At 46.7% G+C, this 16982-nt stretch overlaps 1 protein-coding gene and 1 long non-coding RNA gene across 6 annotated transcripts in view; one reads left to right on the top strand and one right to left on the bottom strand.

Annotated features, from left to right (window-relative positions):
• Positions 1 to 6176, bottom strand: part of LOC108299459 — a 34448-nt gene extending 28272 nt beyond the window's left edge. The window contains exon 1 of the long non-coding RNA XR_001822982.2: positions 5565 to 6176. This is a non-coding gene — a long non-coding RNA (uncharacterized LOC108299459). The remainder of the gene's footprint in view (positions 1 to 5564) is intronic.
• Positions 1199 to 16192, top strand: CCRL2 (C-C motif chemokine receptor like 2). 5 transcript variants are annotated; one of them, XM_017521727.2, is made up of 3 exons: positions 13822 to 14175; positions 14418 to 14458; positions 14745 to 16192. In XM_017521727.2, the coding sequence occupies exons 1-3, from the start codon at positions 14127 to 14129 to the stop codon at positions 15789 to 15791; spliced, it is 1137 nt and encodes a 378-aa protein (XP_017377216.1). In that variant the 5' UTR covers positions 13822 to 14126; the 3' UTR covers positions 15792 to 16192. The 5 variants fall into 5 exon arrangements, with proteins under 5 accessions (XP_017377239.1, XP_017377248.1, XP_017377216.1 ...); XM_017521750.2 differs by lacking the exons at positions 13822 to 14175; positions 14418 to 14458 and adding an exon at positions 1199 to 1352; XM_017521759.2 differs by lacking the exons at positions 13822 to 14175; positions 14418 to 14458 and adding an exon at positions 1203 to 1352 and having other exon boundaries at positions 14750 to 16192.
• The last annotated feature ends 790 nt before the right edge of the window (positions 16193 to 16982 follow it).

Here is a 16982-nt window from a genome sequence, read left to right as displayed (position 1 = left end):
GAAACTCAGGCTGTCCACAAGCACCTCTTTCTTCATCTACTCATTTCCATGGCTCCACCACTCCCGCTGCCTTCCCAAAGCCCATCGTGAGTCCCACCAGGGGCCAGAACACCACCCTCTCAAGCCTCCCCACAGGCGCATGCACACCTGGCAAACACATGTCCCTTGTCCCCCAGCCAGCAAGGTGTCCTGAGATCCCAGCACTTCTCGGTGTCTTTCCCAGCTTGTTTGTATGTGGAGTTGGGTGGGGTCTCTTACACAGGAGAAATTTCAAGGAAAAGTGTGTAGTAAGAGGAATAGGGGAATTTCTGTGGAAGCAGTATGTGGGAAAATGTCGGAAGAAAGCAACTTCAGGAAATGGCAAGTGGCATCCTGAGAGCAGCAAGTGAGAAGGGAGCAGAAAGAAATGGGGCTAGAACCTGAGAAGGAAAGGACAGGTGGGGATGGCCTTGCACACTGTGGGCACTGAGGAGCATTGTGTGGGTGGAGAGGAGTTTCAAGCCAGGGAGTAGATTCCTATTTTGAACTTCAGATTGGCCCTGGCAATGTGGAGGCTGTGTTGGAGGAAGGCAAGGATGGAGGAGAGCCCCTAGGTGCAGTTTGGCCATGCCCTCTCCAGAACATAGCAGAGGCCTCTGCCAAGGTAGGAGAGCCCTGAGTGGACACAAGTTAATGGATCTGAGGGCTGCAAGGGAAGACTTGCATCATCAGGACTTTTAGGGAGGCAGGTGATCGAGGCTTGGGTCCTGGCCCATTTAAATGGGGAGCGCTGGTTTTAGGATGTAAGTCAGTGAGCTTGGTTTTTAGGACAGGCTGAGTTGGAAATCCTGGGGGACCTCCGGGTGGCAGTGTCAGGGGAAGCGGGATGTGCTGACATTAAACTCAGCAGAGTAACTGAGTGGAGATCTACATCTGGGGTCACAGGCAGTGGATGCCGTAGGGGTGGACTAAATAGCTCAAGCGGAACCCCGAGGAATACAGGCAGCAAAGGGAGCCCTAAAGAACCTAAAGGACAATGAGGAGATGTGCCAAGACAGGCACAGCCAAATCTGGGGCTTTGCAGGAGCCCAGGAGAGAGGCCTTAAGAGGAAGTGTCAGCAACGTTGAACGCTGTGGAGACATAGAGTAAGGTGAGGATGGAAAAAAACATCCACAAAACCCCGTGATGCAATCAGAATGCAAAACGACTTAGTAACTCCTGCCTGGTCTCCTCCTCTGCCCACTCATGGCAAAAGAATACAAGGTCTTGTTCCCTCCTTCCCCCTAGAAAAGTGCAACTTCTGCTCCCAAGCTCTCAACGTTCCTGAGAGGACAGGACCAGCCTCTGCAGTTTGAAGGTCCTGGTTTACCAGGTAGGAAGGGGTCTTTCAGGGTGTGGCTGAGATGGGAAATGTAGACTCTGTGCAGATGTAGGAGCTGGCTCCAGTAAGTGCTAGGAGGTAGTGGGGCCTGGAAGGGAGAGGCTCTGGAGCCTCTGTGGAGCCTCCGGGACTGTCACTGGGGGAGCCCTGAGAAGGAAAAAGCAGGGCCTTCACAGCCCCCAGCTTAGGGGCCTCACCGCCCAGGCTGAAGACCAGGCCCAAACCCTTTCCTGCACAGTTACCATGTGTTGTCATTTAATTTTACTCAAGTGAATATTTTTTAAATGAGGATGCTACTTAGTGTATTAATTTTTACCTCTATTCATAAAAGAAACGTTTCTTATCAATTTAAGATGATTCCTATCAGACCAGTGTCTGCCCAACCCGACTGACCCTGTGAAAACGGGGCACTTCATATTCTGATGATGATGGATGAGTCTCCAGCAGCAGCCCACACACTGAGCGAGTGGGCAGTGTGACCTCCTGCGCATGTGACTTCCTCCTTCAGTGTGCTCACTTGTGGGTTCTGTGTTCTTGTGACACTGTGGCTTTGGAAATTTCAGTTTCCATTCTCTATCATTCAGGGTAAATGAAATTTGCAGGAAATTCAGGACCTTCCGCCTGTACAGTAGATGCTGTGGGACTCTGGCCAGATGCCCTCTTCAGGCCAATGTACCCCCCACCCCCCAACCCCTGTAGATGGAAACAGAGGTGCTGGGACTCACAGCCACTCCCCTTTTTGGGAACTGGAACTGCCTGCCCAGACAATGCCCCATCCCCAGGGATGACTGAGCCAATGACTGGCTAATGTGGGATGGCAGAGGCCTGGCACCCTCCCCTCAAGCAATAATTCCTTATAGGAATAACCGAGGCCTCCTCTGTGACCACGCTGTGGACAGCTTCTTCCTCTGCATGGTCCTGGCTTGTTCTCTCCTTCCCAGCTGTGTCTCCTGGAAGCCCTCCCCACAAGTCTGCTGCATACAACCCTCCCTCTCAGAGAGCCCAAGCCCTGGATTCCCGGGAATCCAACCTAAAATAGTCTGACACTTGGTTCAATTTTCTCTTTCACTAAGACTTAGTCACAGGTGCCAATAAGTAATAAAATGTCACCACCTTGAATTCTATCACTCTCTCTTTTCTTGCCCCGTCTCTGAGAGACAAGTAAATGGTCCCTCGAGAACCTGAAAAGCAGACATTAGGAGGCAGGGAGGAGGGGAGCAAGAGGTCCACTCTCTGCCTGGCCAGCTCCCATCCATACGTCCTTGACTGAGGTGATGCCTATCCTGGGAAACCTTCCCCTGCCCCTTGTGACCCAGGCCAGGCACCCTTGGGATGGCTCCCATTGCACCTGTGTGCTCCCCGCACTTGGTACATGACTCCCTGAATTATAATCAGCTCTGTACCTGCATCTCTCTCTAGAATGCCAGTGCCATGAGGGCACAGGATAGTTCCACTTTGTTCACTATTTTCTCCCCAGGGTCTGACAAAGTTCCTGGTACTGGGGAGAGATGTCCTTCAGGAGCTTGGCAGAAACCGAATAGCACACTTAAGTAGGGCAACTAAGCTGAGTTTAATGAAGGATTCCATACAAAGATTTGGGCAGGGTATAGGGAGGCGCAATACACAGCGTGGTGCCTGGTGCCAGTGCGAGCAGATCACCATTCCCACTGCAAGGCCAGAAGATGCAGGGGAGGAAGCTGTCTGACAAGAGCTGCCCTTAGGTCAAGGGACACACCAGCCCACTGAGAGTCCATCAGAAGGGAGCCAGGGCCTGACTCCCCTCACCTTGCTCTCCAATCTTCTGCCTAAAATTCCCCATCAACAAAACACAACTGAAAATTGAAAGATGGGGCACCTGTTATTAACAAGGTAAGCCCCCCAACCCTGGAATAAAGCTGGGTAGAGAGTAGAGTGGATATGGGAAGGCAAAAGGAAGATTTATAAGACAGTGGGCACTAAATACCTACGAGATGAATAAATGAACCACAGTTTTCAACAAATGTTCATTGAAACACTACTTGATGGAGAGAGACCATTTTGGTCACTATCTGATACAGACAAAACAAAGGTCACATGCATTCAAAAAGGTCATGTCAGTGCAACTCCAACATGGCGCAGAGAGCAAGGCTGGAGGCTATGAGATAAGGGGAGCTGGAACTGAGAGATCCTGAAGAAAGCTGGCACTTGGGAAAAGGGGGACTAGAAGAAATTCACCCACAGGCAGAAGAGAACACAAATGCTTATCTATTCTTGCCTAGGCTGTAAGTGATAGGGGGAAAAATCTCTGAGAACACAAAACTTGTGCTTCATCAGCAAAAGAAACAAGCATTAGAGTGAGCCGGCAGCCAACAGAATGGGAAAAAAATTTTGCAATCTACCCATCTGACAAAGGGCTAATATCCAGAATCTGCAAAGAACTAAAACAAATTTACAAGAAAAAGACCAACAACCCCATCAAAAAGTGGGCAAAGTATATGAACAGACACTTTTCAAAAGAAGACATTGATGTAGCCAACAAACATATGAAAAAAAGCTTATCATCACTGGTCATTAGAGAAATGCAAATCAAAACCATATTGAGATGCCACCTCACGCCAGTTAGAGTGGCAATCATTAAAAAATCAGGAGACAACAGATGCTGGAGAGAATGTGGAGAAATAAGAACACTTTTACACCATTGGTGGGAGTGTAAATTAGCTTAACCATTGTGGAAGACAGTGTGGCAATTCCTCAAGGATCTAGAAATAGAAATACCATTTGACCCAGCAATCCCATTACTGGGTATATACCCAAAGGATTATAACTCATTCTGTTATAAAGACACATGCACATGTATGCTTATTGCTGCACTGTTTACAATAGCAAAGACATGGAACCAACCCAAATGCCCATCGATGCTAGACTGGATAAAGAAAATGTAGCACATATATACCATGGAATACTATGCAGCCGTAAAAAAGGATAAGTTCATGTCCTTTGCAGGGACATGGGTGAATCTGGAAACCATCATTCTCAGCAAACTGACACAAGAATAGAAAACCAAACACCACACGTTCTCACTCATGAGTAGATATTGAACAATGAGAGCACATGGACACAGGGAGGGGAACGTCACACACTGGGGTCTGTTTGAGGGGTGGGGGGCTAGGGGAGGGATGATAGGGAGTGGGGAGATTGGGGAGGGATAACATTGGGAGAAATACTTAATGTAGGTGACAGGGGGATGGAGGCAGCAAGCCACCATGGCATGTGTATACCTATGTAACAAACCTGCACGATCTGCACATGTACCCCAGAACTTAAAGTATCATAATAATAATAAAAAAAAAAAAAACCTGTGCTTCATGCACAGTTTTGTAATACCCTGAAAATGGAAGACCCCAAAATCAGGCTGGGAAAATTCATATCAGGCCATCGATACCCTCAATGCTCCTGGCTGAAACAAATTCAAAACTCTTCTGGAAAGGAGCACTCCCACTTCAAGCCATGAAAAGCTGCTGCAGAGAAAATAATCCCCAATCAAGACACACTCATGTTGAGACTGCAAGACACACAAGGAGGTGGATCACCGTGAGTGATACCTGGCAGAGCTAATAAAGCTCTGTATGTCTTCAACAAAGCTCTCCATACTAGTAGAACCCTGAAAGATTTGATGAGATCACTATTTCATTAAAAATATTTGTATAAAAAATCAAAATCTTAAATAAGCAACAAATTTTATAGCAGGGCCAACTCAGTGTCTACAAGGGTGTATTCCACTCTTGCGGAATGTGTCTTATTGTCCTAACTCAGCACATTGTTCTGGACTATGAAAAGTCCTAGAAACCCTTTTACCCTCTGGAATGTAGGAGCTTTAACTCAATCCGTTTTTTAAATTCTTTTTTCTTGTCTTGTCTTTTTAAAATTTTTTCCTTGTTTTTCAAGTCAAACTGAAGAAATATTTTTGTTTTCCTTCCACCCTCCAAGGCCACTTGTCTCCTAATTGGAGAGTATTAGACAGTTCTCAGGGTTTATTTTCCTTCTTTCTTCCATAGGATTGGGAAACCCAGTAGGATTGGGTTTAGGCATATCTCTAAAGCACCGTGTTTCAACGTTTTGATGTAAGATTCTGCCCTATTTCTTGTTCAGTCCCTGCCATCAAATTTTAGAGTTTAACACTAGTCTTTGGTCATTGAGATATTAGATGAGGAAAGAGTCTGCTACCCTGCTTTACCCTGTCATCTTCACTGCAAAGTCCTGTATTAATGTTTTTAGATTCTGTAACATTTTAACAGGTGTCAAAAAAGTCTTAGGCACTGCTTCAGCTTGGGAAGCTCTAAATGTAATGGTGTTTGTGGGCTGGACTGACGTTGGGGTTTTCTTGTTGCTGTCATTGTCTATAGTGCTGGAGAGCTGGGAGATCCTGGATACCCTCTGTTCATGGGCACATGATGCATTAGCTGCCCCAGCAGCTGATTACACTTAACCACAAGGATGTGTGGATGAATCCAGGGAGACCAATCTCAGTGGAATGGTGGGGGCAGAAGCCAGGCTGCAGGGTGTAGAGTGGGGGCTGAGCAGTGATGAAGTAGAAACAGAGTTTGGACAACTAATGAAGCTGCCTGAAGAGGGGGAGAAGAGACAGTAAATGGTCAGAACAATGTTTGAGGTCAAGGATGGGTTTGTAATCTTTATTTAAGGGAGGGATCTGAGCATTTAAAAATTCTGAATAGGTTGGGCGCGGTGGCTCAAGCCTGTAATCCCAGCACTTTGGGAGGCCGAGGCGGGCAGATCACAAGGTCAAGAGATCGAGACCATCCTGGCCCATATGGTAAAACCCCATCTCTACTAAAAAATACAAAAATTAGCTGGGCGTGGTGGCGTGTGCCTGTAGTCCCAGCTACTCGGGAGGCTGAGGCAGGAGAATTGTTTGAACCTGGGAGGCAGAGGTTGCAGTGGGCCAAGATTGTGCCACTGCAGTCCAGCCTGGCGCCTGACGACAGAGCGAGACTCTGTCTAAAAAAGAAAAAAAAAAAAAAAGAAAAAAATTCTGAATAATAGAGAGGAAAAAGTTGGAACTCAAAGAAAATGTGGAAACAAATGTTGAAGGTTAAACGGAATGAGATCCAGAGTGCAAGGGGAGAGAGATTAGCCTTTGGTGTAAGAGAAGCAACTCTGGCCATGAATAGAGGAAAAATGTAGACATACCACAATTACATTTGAAGGTGGGTCCAAGGAGTTGAGGCGTTCTGAGAAAAGGAGAAGATGAGATCATTTCCTGAGAGTAAAGGGGTAGTTAGAGCGGAGGTGAAGAGACTGGAAGCTTTAAGTACCTTCAAATAGTTGATGGAAAATGGGATAAAGTGACAATTTGTGACACTCAGAAGGGTTACCAGGGAATCTAAAAGAATCTCTGGAAGCTTGTTGAAGATCTTAAATTACGGATGGATCTTGTCCACATGGCTAAGTGGTTTTATTTATTTTTATTTATTTTGCGACAGGGTCTCACTCTGTCACCCAGGCTGGAGTGCAGTAGCACAGTCACGGCTCAGTGCAATCTCTGCCTCACGGGCTCAAGCAATCCTCCCACCCCAGCCTCATGAGGCTGGGACTACAGGCGCACACCACCACTCCCAGCTATATTTTGTATATTTTGGAGAGACAGGGTCTCGTCATGTTGCCCAGGCTGGTCTTGAATTCCTGGGCTCAAGCAATCTGCCCACCTCAGCCTCCTGAAGTGCTGGGATTACAAGCTTGTGCCCAGCTGCTAAGTGGTTTTAAACAACTGTTCTCAGAAACACACACTCAAAGAATTTATCTCAAGCTGGGGCTTTAGAGAGGTCAGGGTGTTGACAAGAGAATGGCTAAGCGATAGACTATTGGGTCTCAGCGAGGCAAGGAGGGATGTGACTGTGGGAAGGGCTGATAGTCAGAGGCTGGAGCGCTTGATGTAACACATGTTACAGAAAGAATAAATGGAGAGAAACCAAAGGAGTAAAAGTTGTCATCAGGTAAGTGAGCAATTTTACTGTGAGTATTCAGTGGTAAATCAATGTTAACAAACCTGAAGATCTCAGCTGGGCATTAGTGGAGAGAAACCGAAGGCCAGGGAGTTGAGTTAATGAGCTGAGACTTGGGCACCAGGTGGGGGTCCACATGGACAACTAAGCCACCAGGATGATGAGGAAAGCTGGGGTGAATAGAAGCCCCTTATCCATGTACACAAGTCTTGAATAAAATGGGGCAACCAGGCATCAGTGGATGATAGCAGTGAGGTGGAACAGGGTGGTACAGTCGGAGAGTTGGAGACCACAGCAGTCTCCTTTATGTCTAGAAGGGGATTAATAGTCAAAAAGTGGCACCGAGGCCAAGGATGTCACCTTCTGACTCCCAATCTGAGACAGATGTGAGAGGGAAGGAGTATCCTCAAGGGACAGGACATGGTGCAGATGTTCTCAGCATAAATCAAAGATGTCAGGGAGATTGTCTATCAGAATTCAGGTTCCAGAGGAAAAGCATGGGAGAAAATGGAACACCGGGAAGTGAGTTAGGGCAGAGGAAGCACAAAGCAGAACGAGGAATAGAAAAAGTCATATGAGCTGAGGAGCTGGCCAAACATGACAGAATGGGGGTAGGATGGAATTAAGTGGCTTTGTGTGTTCCAAAAGGACTGGTCCACACAGGCCACAGGTAAACGGGAGGTGAGAAGAGAGGGATCGGGATGGTGCAATATCACCTCACGGTAAGCAAAGGACTCAAGACTTCAGAAAATGATGCCCTTCCTTCCAAGACTATGTTAGTCCAACTCTTTCAAGATACAGAAGCCAAGGTGGGATCTGTCATACAGAAAGTGTAATAGAGGGAATGCCTGGGACAGGACCACAAAGGGAGCCAGGGGAAGCTGGGAAAGCCATCGGACCACAAGCACATCTGGCCCCAAGTGAAGGAAATGGGGAAGGAAGCAAGGTTTGGCTGAAGCATGTGCCAAAGGCACCCATCAGAGCAGTGCCTCTCTAAGGAACGGGCCTGTCATCGTGTCCCTAATAGAGTCATGGAGTGGGAGCAGCTCATGGAGGGCACGACCTTGGCACGAATACAGACATGGGTCTCAGTGTGCAGCAGCTGGGCCCCTCATTCAATTACACTCCCTCAGAGCCAGGGCAGGGGGTGCATTTTTAGGGCTACTAGACCACACAGTAATATTTGTATGTCTAAGGAAGCATTTCTCAGAACGTGCTCACTGTGCTTTTAGCCTGTAAGTGTCTGTATGAAAATTTTAGAAGGGGTTTCATGGTCAAAACATTTTGGGAAACACTCCATACCGAGGATCGTAATGCCTGTTAGCAGATGAAGGGCTCTGAGAAGTCCTGTAGTAAGGAAACCTGCTTTAGTTTTTTAGTCCAGCTGTTTTTTAAACTGGAGCAGTGTCCCCCCATCCTTTTTTAATGCTTTTTAGCATACTGCAGAATAAGCTGAACGTGCTTTGAGAAACGCTGCTTTAGGGAATAGTTAGCACTATTTCACTCCCAGTAAGTACATCTAAAATCTCTATTTCCAGGGTGGATTATCAACACCGTTGTATTTTAGAAGTATTATCTGCCCTCCCAGGTATCACAGCCACTAAGTGTTGGCACTGAGGTGGCATTTTAGGCATCAGCCAGTATGGGAAAGTAAATTTGGGGACAGGTTGAGAAGGTCTCAGAAGCCTTAGAATTATACGCGGTTATTTGCCTCTTTGATCTACTACTCAATATCAAACAACTAATTCAGAAGAAAATTGTTTTCTAAAAGTAGTTTTTCTACATTTCCTATCAAGAAGCAGTGCTACTTAAAACTTATAATGGCCATTATTTGAGATTATCACCATCCTAGTTTTTCTCTACACAAATTTTCTGTAATATTATTTGCTAATAAAAATTAGATAGATTGATTGATAATCTAAGAAAGCTGATATTTGAAGAAGCCATAGTAAGGGACAGATTAAATTATCATAAGTCTAAACATTCTAATATCCATTTCTCTTTTTTAGAAACTTTCCAAATTTGTTATTGTTCATTTAAATAATATTTTTTTAACTTTTATTTTAGGTTCTGGGGTACATGTGAAGGTTTGTTACATAGGTAAACTTGTGTCATGGGGGTTTGTTGTACAAATTATTTCCTCACCCAGATATTAAGCCCAGTACTCTATAGATAGTTTTTCTGCTCCTCCTACCCTCCACCCTCAGGCAGACCCCAGTGTCTGTTGTTCCCTTCTTTGTGTTCATGAGTTCTCATCATTTAGCTCCCACTTATAAGTGATATTATGAGGTATTTGGTTTTCTGTTCCTGTGTTAGTTCACTAAGTATAATAGCCTCTAGCTCCATTCACATTCCCACAAGAAACCTGATCTCATTCTTTTTTATGGCTACATAGTATTTCATGGTGTATCGGTACCACATTTTCTTTATATGATCTTTCATTGATGGGCATTTAGGTTGATTCCATGTCTTCGCTATGTGAATAGTGCTGCAATGAACACTCACATTTATATTCCTCTGGGCATATACCCAGTAATAGGATTGCTGGGTCAAATAGTAGTTCTGTTTTTAGCTCTTTGTCTGATACCTATTCCTCAATATCAAGTCAGATTTCTAAAAAAGGTATCATCTTAGCACTCTCACATCCCTTCCCTGAACTAAATTCAATGTTGTGTGTATCAATCAGCATAGTCAAGACAGAAACCACACCAGTAGTTTGAACAATGAACATTAAATATAAAGCGTTATTAACTAATAAAAGGGTATGAACTACTAAAGTGGGTAAGGAGAACGCTAAAAAATGCAGGAATGGCAAACGTAGAGAGTGGCCACAACCTCTAAGCTAAGGCAGAGCAGGCAAGGAAGGGACAAACTCAAAACCTGCCCTTTCTCCCCGGCTGATCTGCTCTTGCTGGAGGGAGTGTGGCTGCAACCCAATGTACGGCCAAGAAGTTTGCTGAGCTGTGGCAGGTTGGGGCTGGTGAGCAGTAAACTTCCCGAAGGAGTACCAGTGAGATTTGCAGGAGTGTGGGCATGCCTCTGGCAAGGAAGATGCGCTCGGGGTGCCAGCAAAATTTACTAGGAAGCTACCCACTAGAGTGCCAGCAAAAGTCAACAGGAAGCCACTGTCGTGGTGTCGGGAAAATTCACTGGAGAGTGGGCACAAAGGGTCTCCACCCAGCACTGGCAGATTAGCCAAAAGAACGAAAACAAAGTAAAAACAAATCCTGGAACCAGAAAGAAAAAACTCTGCCTCTTACCGTGACCCTTCTATGCCTTCTACACCAGCTGGCAAAGGAGAAATGTTTATGGGGTCCAGCTCTAGAATCACAAAGCAGAATGCAGAGGAGTGGTTGAAGAGCGGAAAGGCAATCAATTCATAACTGGTGCCTCATTTCCTTTGCTTTTTTTCATTGAGGTCCAATATATTAAGAAAAATATGTTTGCATCTTCTGTAAAATTATTGCCAAGGTTATCACCCAGAGTGTGGTGTTTTCAACCTCCCTGATATAAGACCTTCCTGACAAGAAAGAATGAGATAATGATCATGAACTATTGGACCTAACCATTTGTGGCTTCAGTGCCCGTCTTCTCGGCAAGGCTTTCTCTTTTTTTTTAAAATTTTGTTATTTTGAGATAGAGTCTCACTCGGTCACCCAGGCTGAAATGCAGTGGCACAATCTTGGCTGACTGCAACCTCTGCCTCCTGCGTTTGAGTGATTCTCCTGCCTCAGCCTCCCGAGTAGCTAGGACTACAGGCACCCACTGCCACTCGTCCCAGCTAATTTTTGTATTTTTACTAGAGATGGAGTTCTGCCGTATTGGCCAGGCTGGTCTCCAACTCCTGACCTCAGGTGATCCACCCACCTCAGCCTTCCAACATGCTGGGATTACAGGCGTGAGCCGCCGTATCCAGCCCTCCGCAAGGCTTCCTCTGACTACACTATTTAAAGTGTGATCCCTGAGCCACCCTGGCCTCTTGCTTTCCCTCCCTGCTTGGTGTTCTCCATAGCACTTCTCTCCTACTAACCTACCATGCACTTGCTTAGTTTCTGTCAGTAGAGTGAGGCCTCCATGAAGGTCAGGATTTTTGCCTGTTTTGTCCATTGGCACATCCCCAGCACCTGGAGCGGAGCTGGGCACAGGCTAGGCACTTGAGAAAAACTTGCTGAATAATTGAATTGAGTAAATGAGAGATCTGCACATAGCGGCGTATGAGAGTATACAGTGGTCGTTTCTTCAACTAAAACTGGGGTCAACTTACCGTGATAAAGAGGGACTCAGACCTTCAGAGGTAAGGTCTGTGGGCCACTTGCCAAGGCTGTGGAATGTGGTTTCATTTCACAAACAAGGAGGCCCTATTATGGCTTCAGATATTAGAATGAAAGAGAACTTGCTTTTTGCCTCAACTGCAGCCTTCTAAACTCTTCCTCCCTTCCTATGTAGAAGCTTCAAGGACCTTATGGCCTGAGTGTGGATAGGCAAGAATGCTCGGAATCAGGCAAAAATAAAATAATACTGAAAGTGAAGGCCATGCTAATATTAGGTTGATCCTGAATTTACAAAACACTTTTCTTTGGGGAATTTCACATCTCACATGATTCTGTGTTTTTCCTTGGGAAATTTCTCATCTCCCATGATTCCGGGATGTGGTTCATGCGGTGCCTGCCTGCTGTTTTTGTCCTCCACTGAAGGAGAGTGTGTGTACTCCCGGGGTTTTGCAAGTTTCAAAGTCTGACTGGACTCTCCTTCCTTTTTCTGGAACTGATCCATGAGCATCGAGTCTAAGGCCACCCACACCTACTCATTCAAGGTCCTGAGTGTCCTGCCCAGCTGCAGGAGGCGGAGAGACCCAGGAGGACTACTGCTGATCCCAGGCTATAGAGGGTGGGAAGAGTGTCCCAGGGTGTGGTGACCGCCACTCACTCACAGCAGACCCACACAAGAGAGGAGGGGACACTTACAGCTTAGGTTCCCACCAGCACTACCCCCTCTGCCACTGAACATCACTGCATTTCTCTTTCTGCCATGGCTGTCAGCACAAACGGAGTTAAATTTAGGGCTCAATCACATATTTGTCTGGGCTCTTTCTATGTTTATTTTTCTCTTAATAGTTTCTTCATTTTCTTCTCCTCCTCCTCCCTCCTCTGCCTGCCCCCCCTGCCCACCCCTCCTCCTCCTCCTCCTCCTCCTCCTCCTCGTTCTTCTTTTTCTTCCAGAGATAGTGTCTCACTCTGCCACCCAGGCCGCAGTGCAGAGTGGCATGATGGTAGCTCACTGCAGCCTCAGATTCCTGGGCTCAAGTGATCTTCCCACCTCAGCTTCTCGACTGTCCAGGATTACAGGTGCTTGCCACTGCATCTGGCTAATTTTTATATTGTTTAAGATATGGGGTCTCGCTGTGTTGCCCAGGCTGGCCTCAAACTCCTGGGCCCAAACGACCCTCCCACCTCAGCCTTCTGAGTGGCTGGGACTATAGGAACAGGCTGTCATGTCAGGCTAGCTTCTTAGTTTTCTGTTTCTATTTTGGCAGGTATAAATTTTGTATTCAGCCCTACCTCAGACACATCTTTCGTATGAAAAGGATGTCGTTTAACCAAGATATAAATTCTAAGCAAATAGGTAGGTCTGGTTCCTAAATTAGGTTAGTCACAGCTGCTGAGTCGTTGACTCAAGAGAAGCTCATGGAGATTTTTTCAGTATTTTCAACTTCCTCTTCTCAGCTCATCCTTCTTCCAAACCATGCCCTCCCCCTCCCGTCCTCTTTCCACAGCCGGCCCTCCCCCGGCCTCCTCCCACCATTCCAAATTTGCGCTGTTCTCTCAGTTTCCTTCTCTCTGGCCTCAAAGTCACCCTACCCCCCAGCCTCAGTTTGGGGTTAAACTTGCCCCCTCACATTCTCTCCTTCCCGACTTGATGTCACATCCGTGTCGTCACCACGGGACTTCCCGCCCCTGGGTTCTCCTCTGCAGAGCGGGGTCAACTTCCCCATGCGTCCCAGCACCAATAGCTTCCAGCTGCTTGCAAACCCCTTTGCTTTCCTCAGTTGACACCCAGGACAGCCCTACACTCACTGCCGCCAAGGCCCCACCTCTGCCCCTGCCCTTTTCCCAACTGACATTGCCCTGTGGCTTCCATTTTCCTGAAGTTCTCTGTTGGGACCTCAGTCTTGAGCCAAAGCACACAGCGCCCCTCAAAAATGACAATAAAAATCCAAACACACTGTGACTCTCACGGCAGGTTCCTAGTCCCCATATCAAATCCGCAGGTGGGTTTCTGTGAACACTGGTGAGAGGCCACACTGGAGGATCAGGATGCTCAGGTCTGGACTCGTGGTCACCACCAACATTCCTCTCTGCTGCCGTTACCTACTCAGAGTGTCACATGCCACAAGCCGGAGGGTCTTGGCAGGTCTCAGCGCCTTGACATCACTTCCTTGCTATCGCTTGGAGCAGCAGTGGCTCAGTTTGCTTATCTCAGGCAGCCAGGGGATGGCTGCCAAGGGCCACAGGGAAATCAAAGGCGGGGTAGAGGGCCAAGAGGGGAGGAGAAAACAACTTCCCGGTTGCTCTCAGAGGCTTCAGAGATCCTCTGGGGGCCTGGGGGAGCTTTTGAGTTCTTTATTTCGGTTGGTCCCTGAGCTCTGTGAGTGGGGGGGTAGAGCCACCAGGGGAATCAACAGTGGTTTCTCGTGCCCCTCGGGGTCAGGAGCACTCTGACCAAAAGGAAGCCATCCACTGTCCGGGGCCATTCCCACAGCTCTCGGATGCTGGGTCTGGAGGCTGCACCCTTTCCCCCAGGAGCTCTGCCCAGTGGTAAGTCATCTTTGTGTCATCTATGTATGTAACCCCTTATGGGCATGTTCATGCTGAGCATGGTTTCACTTTTGCAAACATTTGTCTACATCCTTCAAGAGAAAAACATCTCAGCTGTCACAGGAAGCTGCTTCGGGGGGTGAGCAAACTTCCTAAACATGCTGCAGAATTTATGATCTATACCCGATTCTTAAAACTAAGCCATGGAACTTGATTCTCTTTAATTGTATATTTTCTTACATATTGTGTTCACATAGGCAACTCTTGCTTCTGCTCAAAGAAGGTAAGTTCTATACAGACAGTGCCATGCCAGCTTTATTTCCCGTGGCACCTGGTACACTGCTAAGCACTTATGCGCTTAACAACTGGATTGGGGATGGTGCTGCTCTGGGGAAGTGGGCACACGATAGAGAAATGTTTACTTCAGTCTTCTGAGACAGGGAACCACTCTGGCTGAAATGTCGCTCCAGAAAGGGAAAGTGGGGCTGTATGAATCCGGGTCCGGTTTGTCATGTCCTCCAGGATCATACAGCTGTCGGAGAGGAAAATCACCTCCCATTTCTCCGCAGGGCAGCCTGAAGATGGAAAATTACACGTTGGCCCCAGAGGATGAGTATGATGTCTTCATAGGGGATGAACTGGAGAGCAATGAGGCAGAACAGTGTGACAAGTATGATGCTCAGGTGCTCTTGGCTCAGCTGGTGCCGTCGCTCTGCTCCACCGTGTTCGTGCTCGGTATCCTGGACAATCTCCTAGTTGTGCTTATTCTGGTCAAATATAAAGGACTCAAACACACGGAAAATATCTATCTTCTAAATGTGGCACTTTCCAACTTGTGTTTCCTGCTTGCACTGCCCTTCTGGGCTCACACTGTTGGCAATCCCATGTGTACAATTCTCCTTGGACTGTACTTCGTGGGCCTGTACAGTGAGACATTTTTCAATTGCCTTCTGACTGTGCAAAGGTACCTGGTGTTTTTGCACAAGAGAAGCTTCTTCTCGGCCAGCAGGACGGTGTCCTGTGGCATCATTACAAGTGTCCTGGCATGGGTAACAGCCATTCTGACCACTTGGCCTGAATTCGTGTTTTATAAACCTCAGATGGAAGACCAGAAACACCACTGTGCATTTAGCAAACCTCCTTTCCTGCCAGCTGATGAGACATTCTGGAAGCATCTTCTGACTTTAAAGATGAACATTTCAGTTCTTGTCCTCCCCCTGTTTATTTTCACATTTTCCTATGTGCAAATGAGAAAAACACTAAGGTTCAGGGAGCAGAGGTCTGGCTTTTTCAAGCTTGTTTTTGCCCTAATGGCAGTCTTCCTTCTGATGTGGGCGCCCTACAATATCACACTTTTCCTGTCCACTTTCAAAGAACACTTCTCCCTGAGTGACTGCAAGAGCAACTACAACCTGGACAAAAGTGTTTACATCACTAAACTCATCGCCACCACCCACTGCTGTGTCAACCCTCTCCTCTATGTGTTTCTTGATGGGACATTTAGGAAATACCTCTGCCGCCTTTTCCGTCTGTGCCGAAACACCCCACTTCAACCCAGCGGGGAGCCTGCACAAGGCACGTGGAGGGAAGAACCTGATCTTTCCACCGAAGTGTAAACCAGCATCCACCGAAGTCAAGACGAATAAACATGGGTTTTCGTCCTTTTGCATTCTTTCATGTAATTTTTTTACACATTTGTATGCAAAATCGGATACAGGAAGAAAAGGGAGAGGTGAGCCAACTTTGCTAAGCATTGATTTGTCTCAGGTGCCGTGCAAGGCTCTTTACAAATGTGAGCTCCTCCACCTCCTACCACTTGTCCATAGTGTGGTTGGGACGAGCCTCATTTCTCTGAGAAGAAAAACTGAGGCTTGGAAATTTGTCTAAGATCACACAACTAGGAAGTAGCAGAACTGATTCTCTAGCCCTGGGAGCATTTGCTCAGAGCCTATGGTTTGTCCAGAACTCCAAACACTGGGGACAAAATACATGAAATAAATGTATTTTAAAATGTCTATTGAGTGCATTTTAAAATAACTCATAAGTTGCTTTTAAACCCAGTTTGACTGTGTTCCAAATTGTAAGCAGACCATTTATATGGGAATAAGTTTTCAGGTGCATTTTCTTGCAGGCGATGAGAAGAACTAGCTAGCTGGAATCTGTGGGAAAAAGAGGTAAGGTGATGCGTCCTGTGGAAGCTCTCTAAATTCTCTTGGTTACTTGCCTCACCCCTAGGCCCCCAGCTTTCCCCTAACCCAAGGTTTCTGGTATTTTCTTGTACTTTATCACAACTACAAAATCTTAGGAGATTTAACAAAAGCAAGTGAGAAATTATGTTTTAAAATGTCTAACAAAATGAATGCTTTGTCCTTTTAAGTATAACACATACCTCAGGCGTCACCAGCCCATAACTACAAAATGTTTTCCCACTTCCTTTCTATGGCTGAGTCGGTAGAACACAGGCTCCCACCTGCCACGTCAGCAGAAGGTCACCTCAACATATGAGCTACTTCCCCGGCGACCCCCAGATCTGCAAGGATGATGCATCCTTGAAACATTTTCAAAAATATTTTTCTGTTCCTGGTCTCCAGAATTGGGCTCCACACTCACTGGTCTCTTTATTATCTTGCTTCTGGCCCTTTGAGGCCTCAAAGCTACCAGTGCCTTGCCGCCATGGGACAATCATTGCTCATAGCTGAGTCCTGCAGACATAGGGCCTGGCCTGGCTGCCTCCTCCTGCTGGCCCAGCATCTTGCTTGCACTGAAGAGAACTGGAGGCGTGACACTGACACTTGCTGAAAACCTAC

This window comes from Cebus imitator, unplaced genomic scaffold, assembly GCF_001604975.1.
Source record: "Cebus imitator isolate Cc_AM_T3 unplaced genomic scaffold, Cebus_imitator-1.0 Scaffold0, whole genome shotgun sequence".
NCBI classification, from domain to species: Eukaryota; Metazoa; Chordata; class Mammalia; order Primates; family Cebidae; genus Cebus; species Cebus imitator.
The sequence above is the reverse complement of the archived record's forward strand: the minus strand, read 5'-3'. Positions and strand labels throughout refer to the sequence as shown.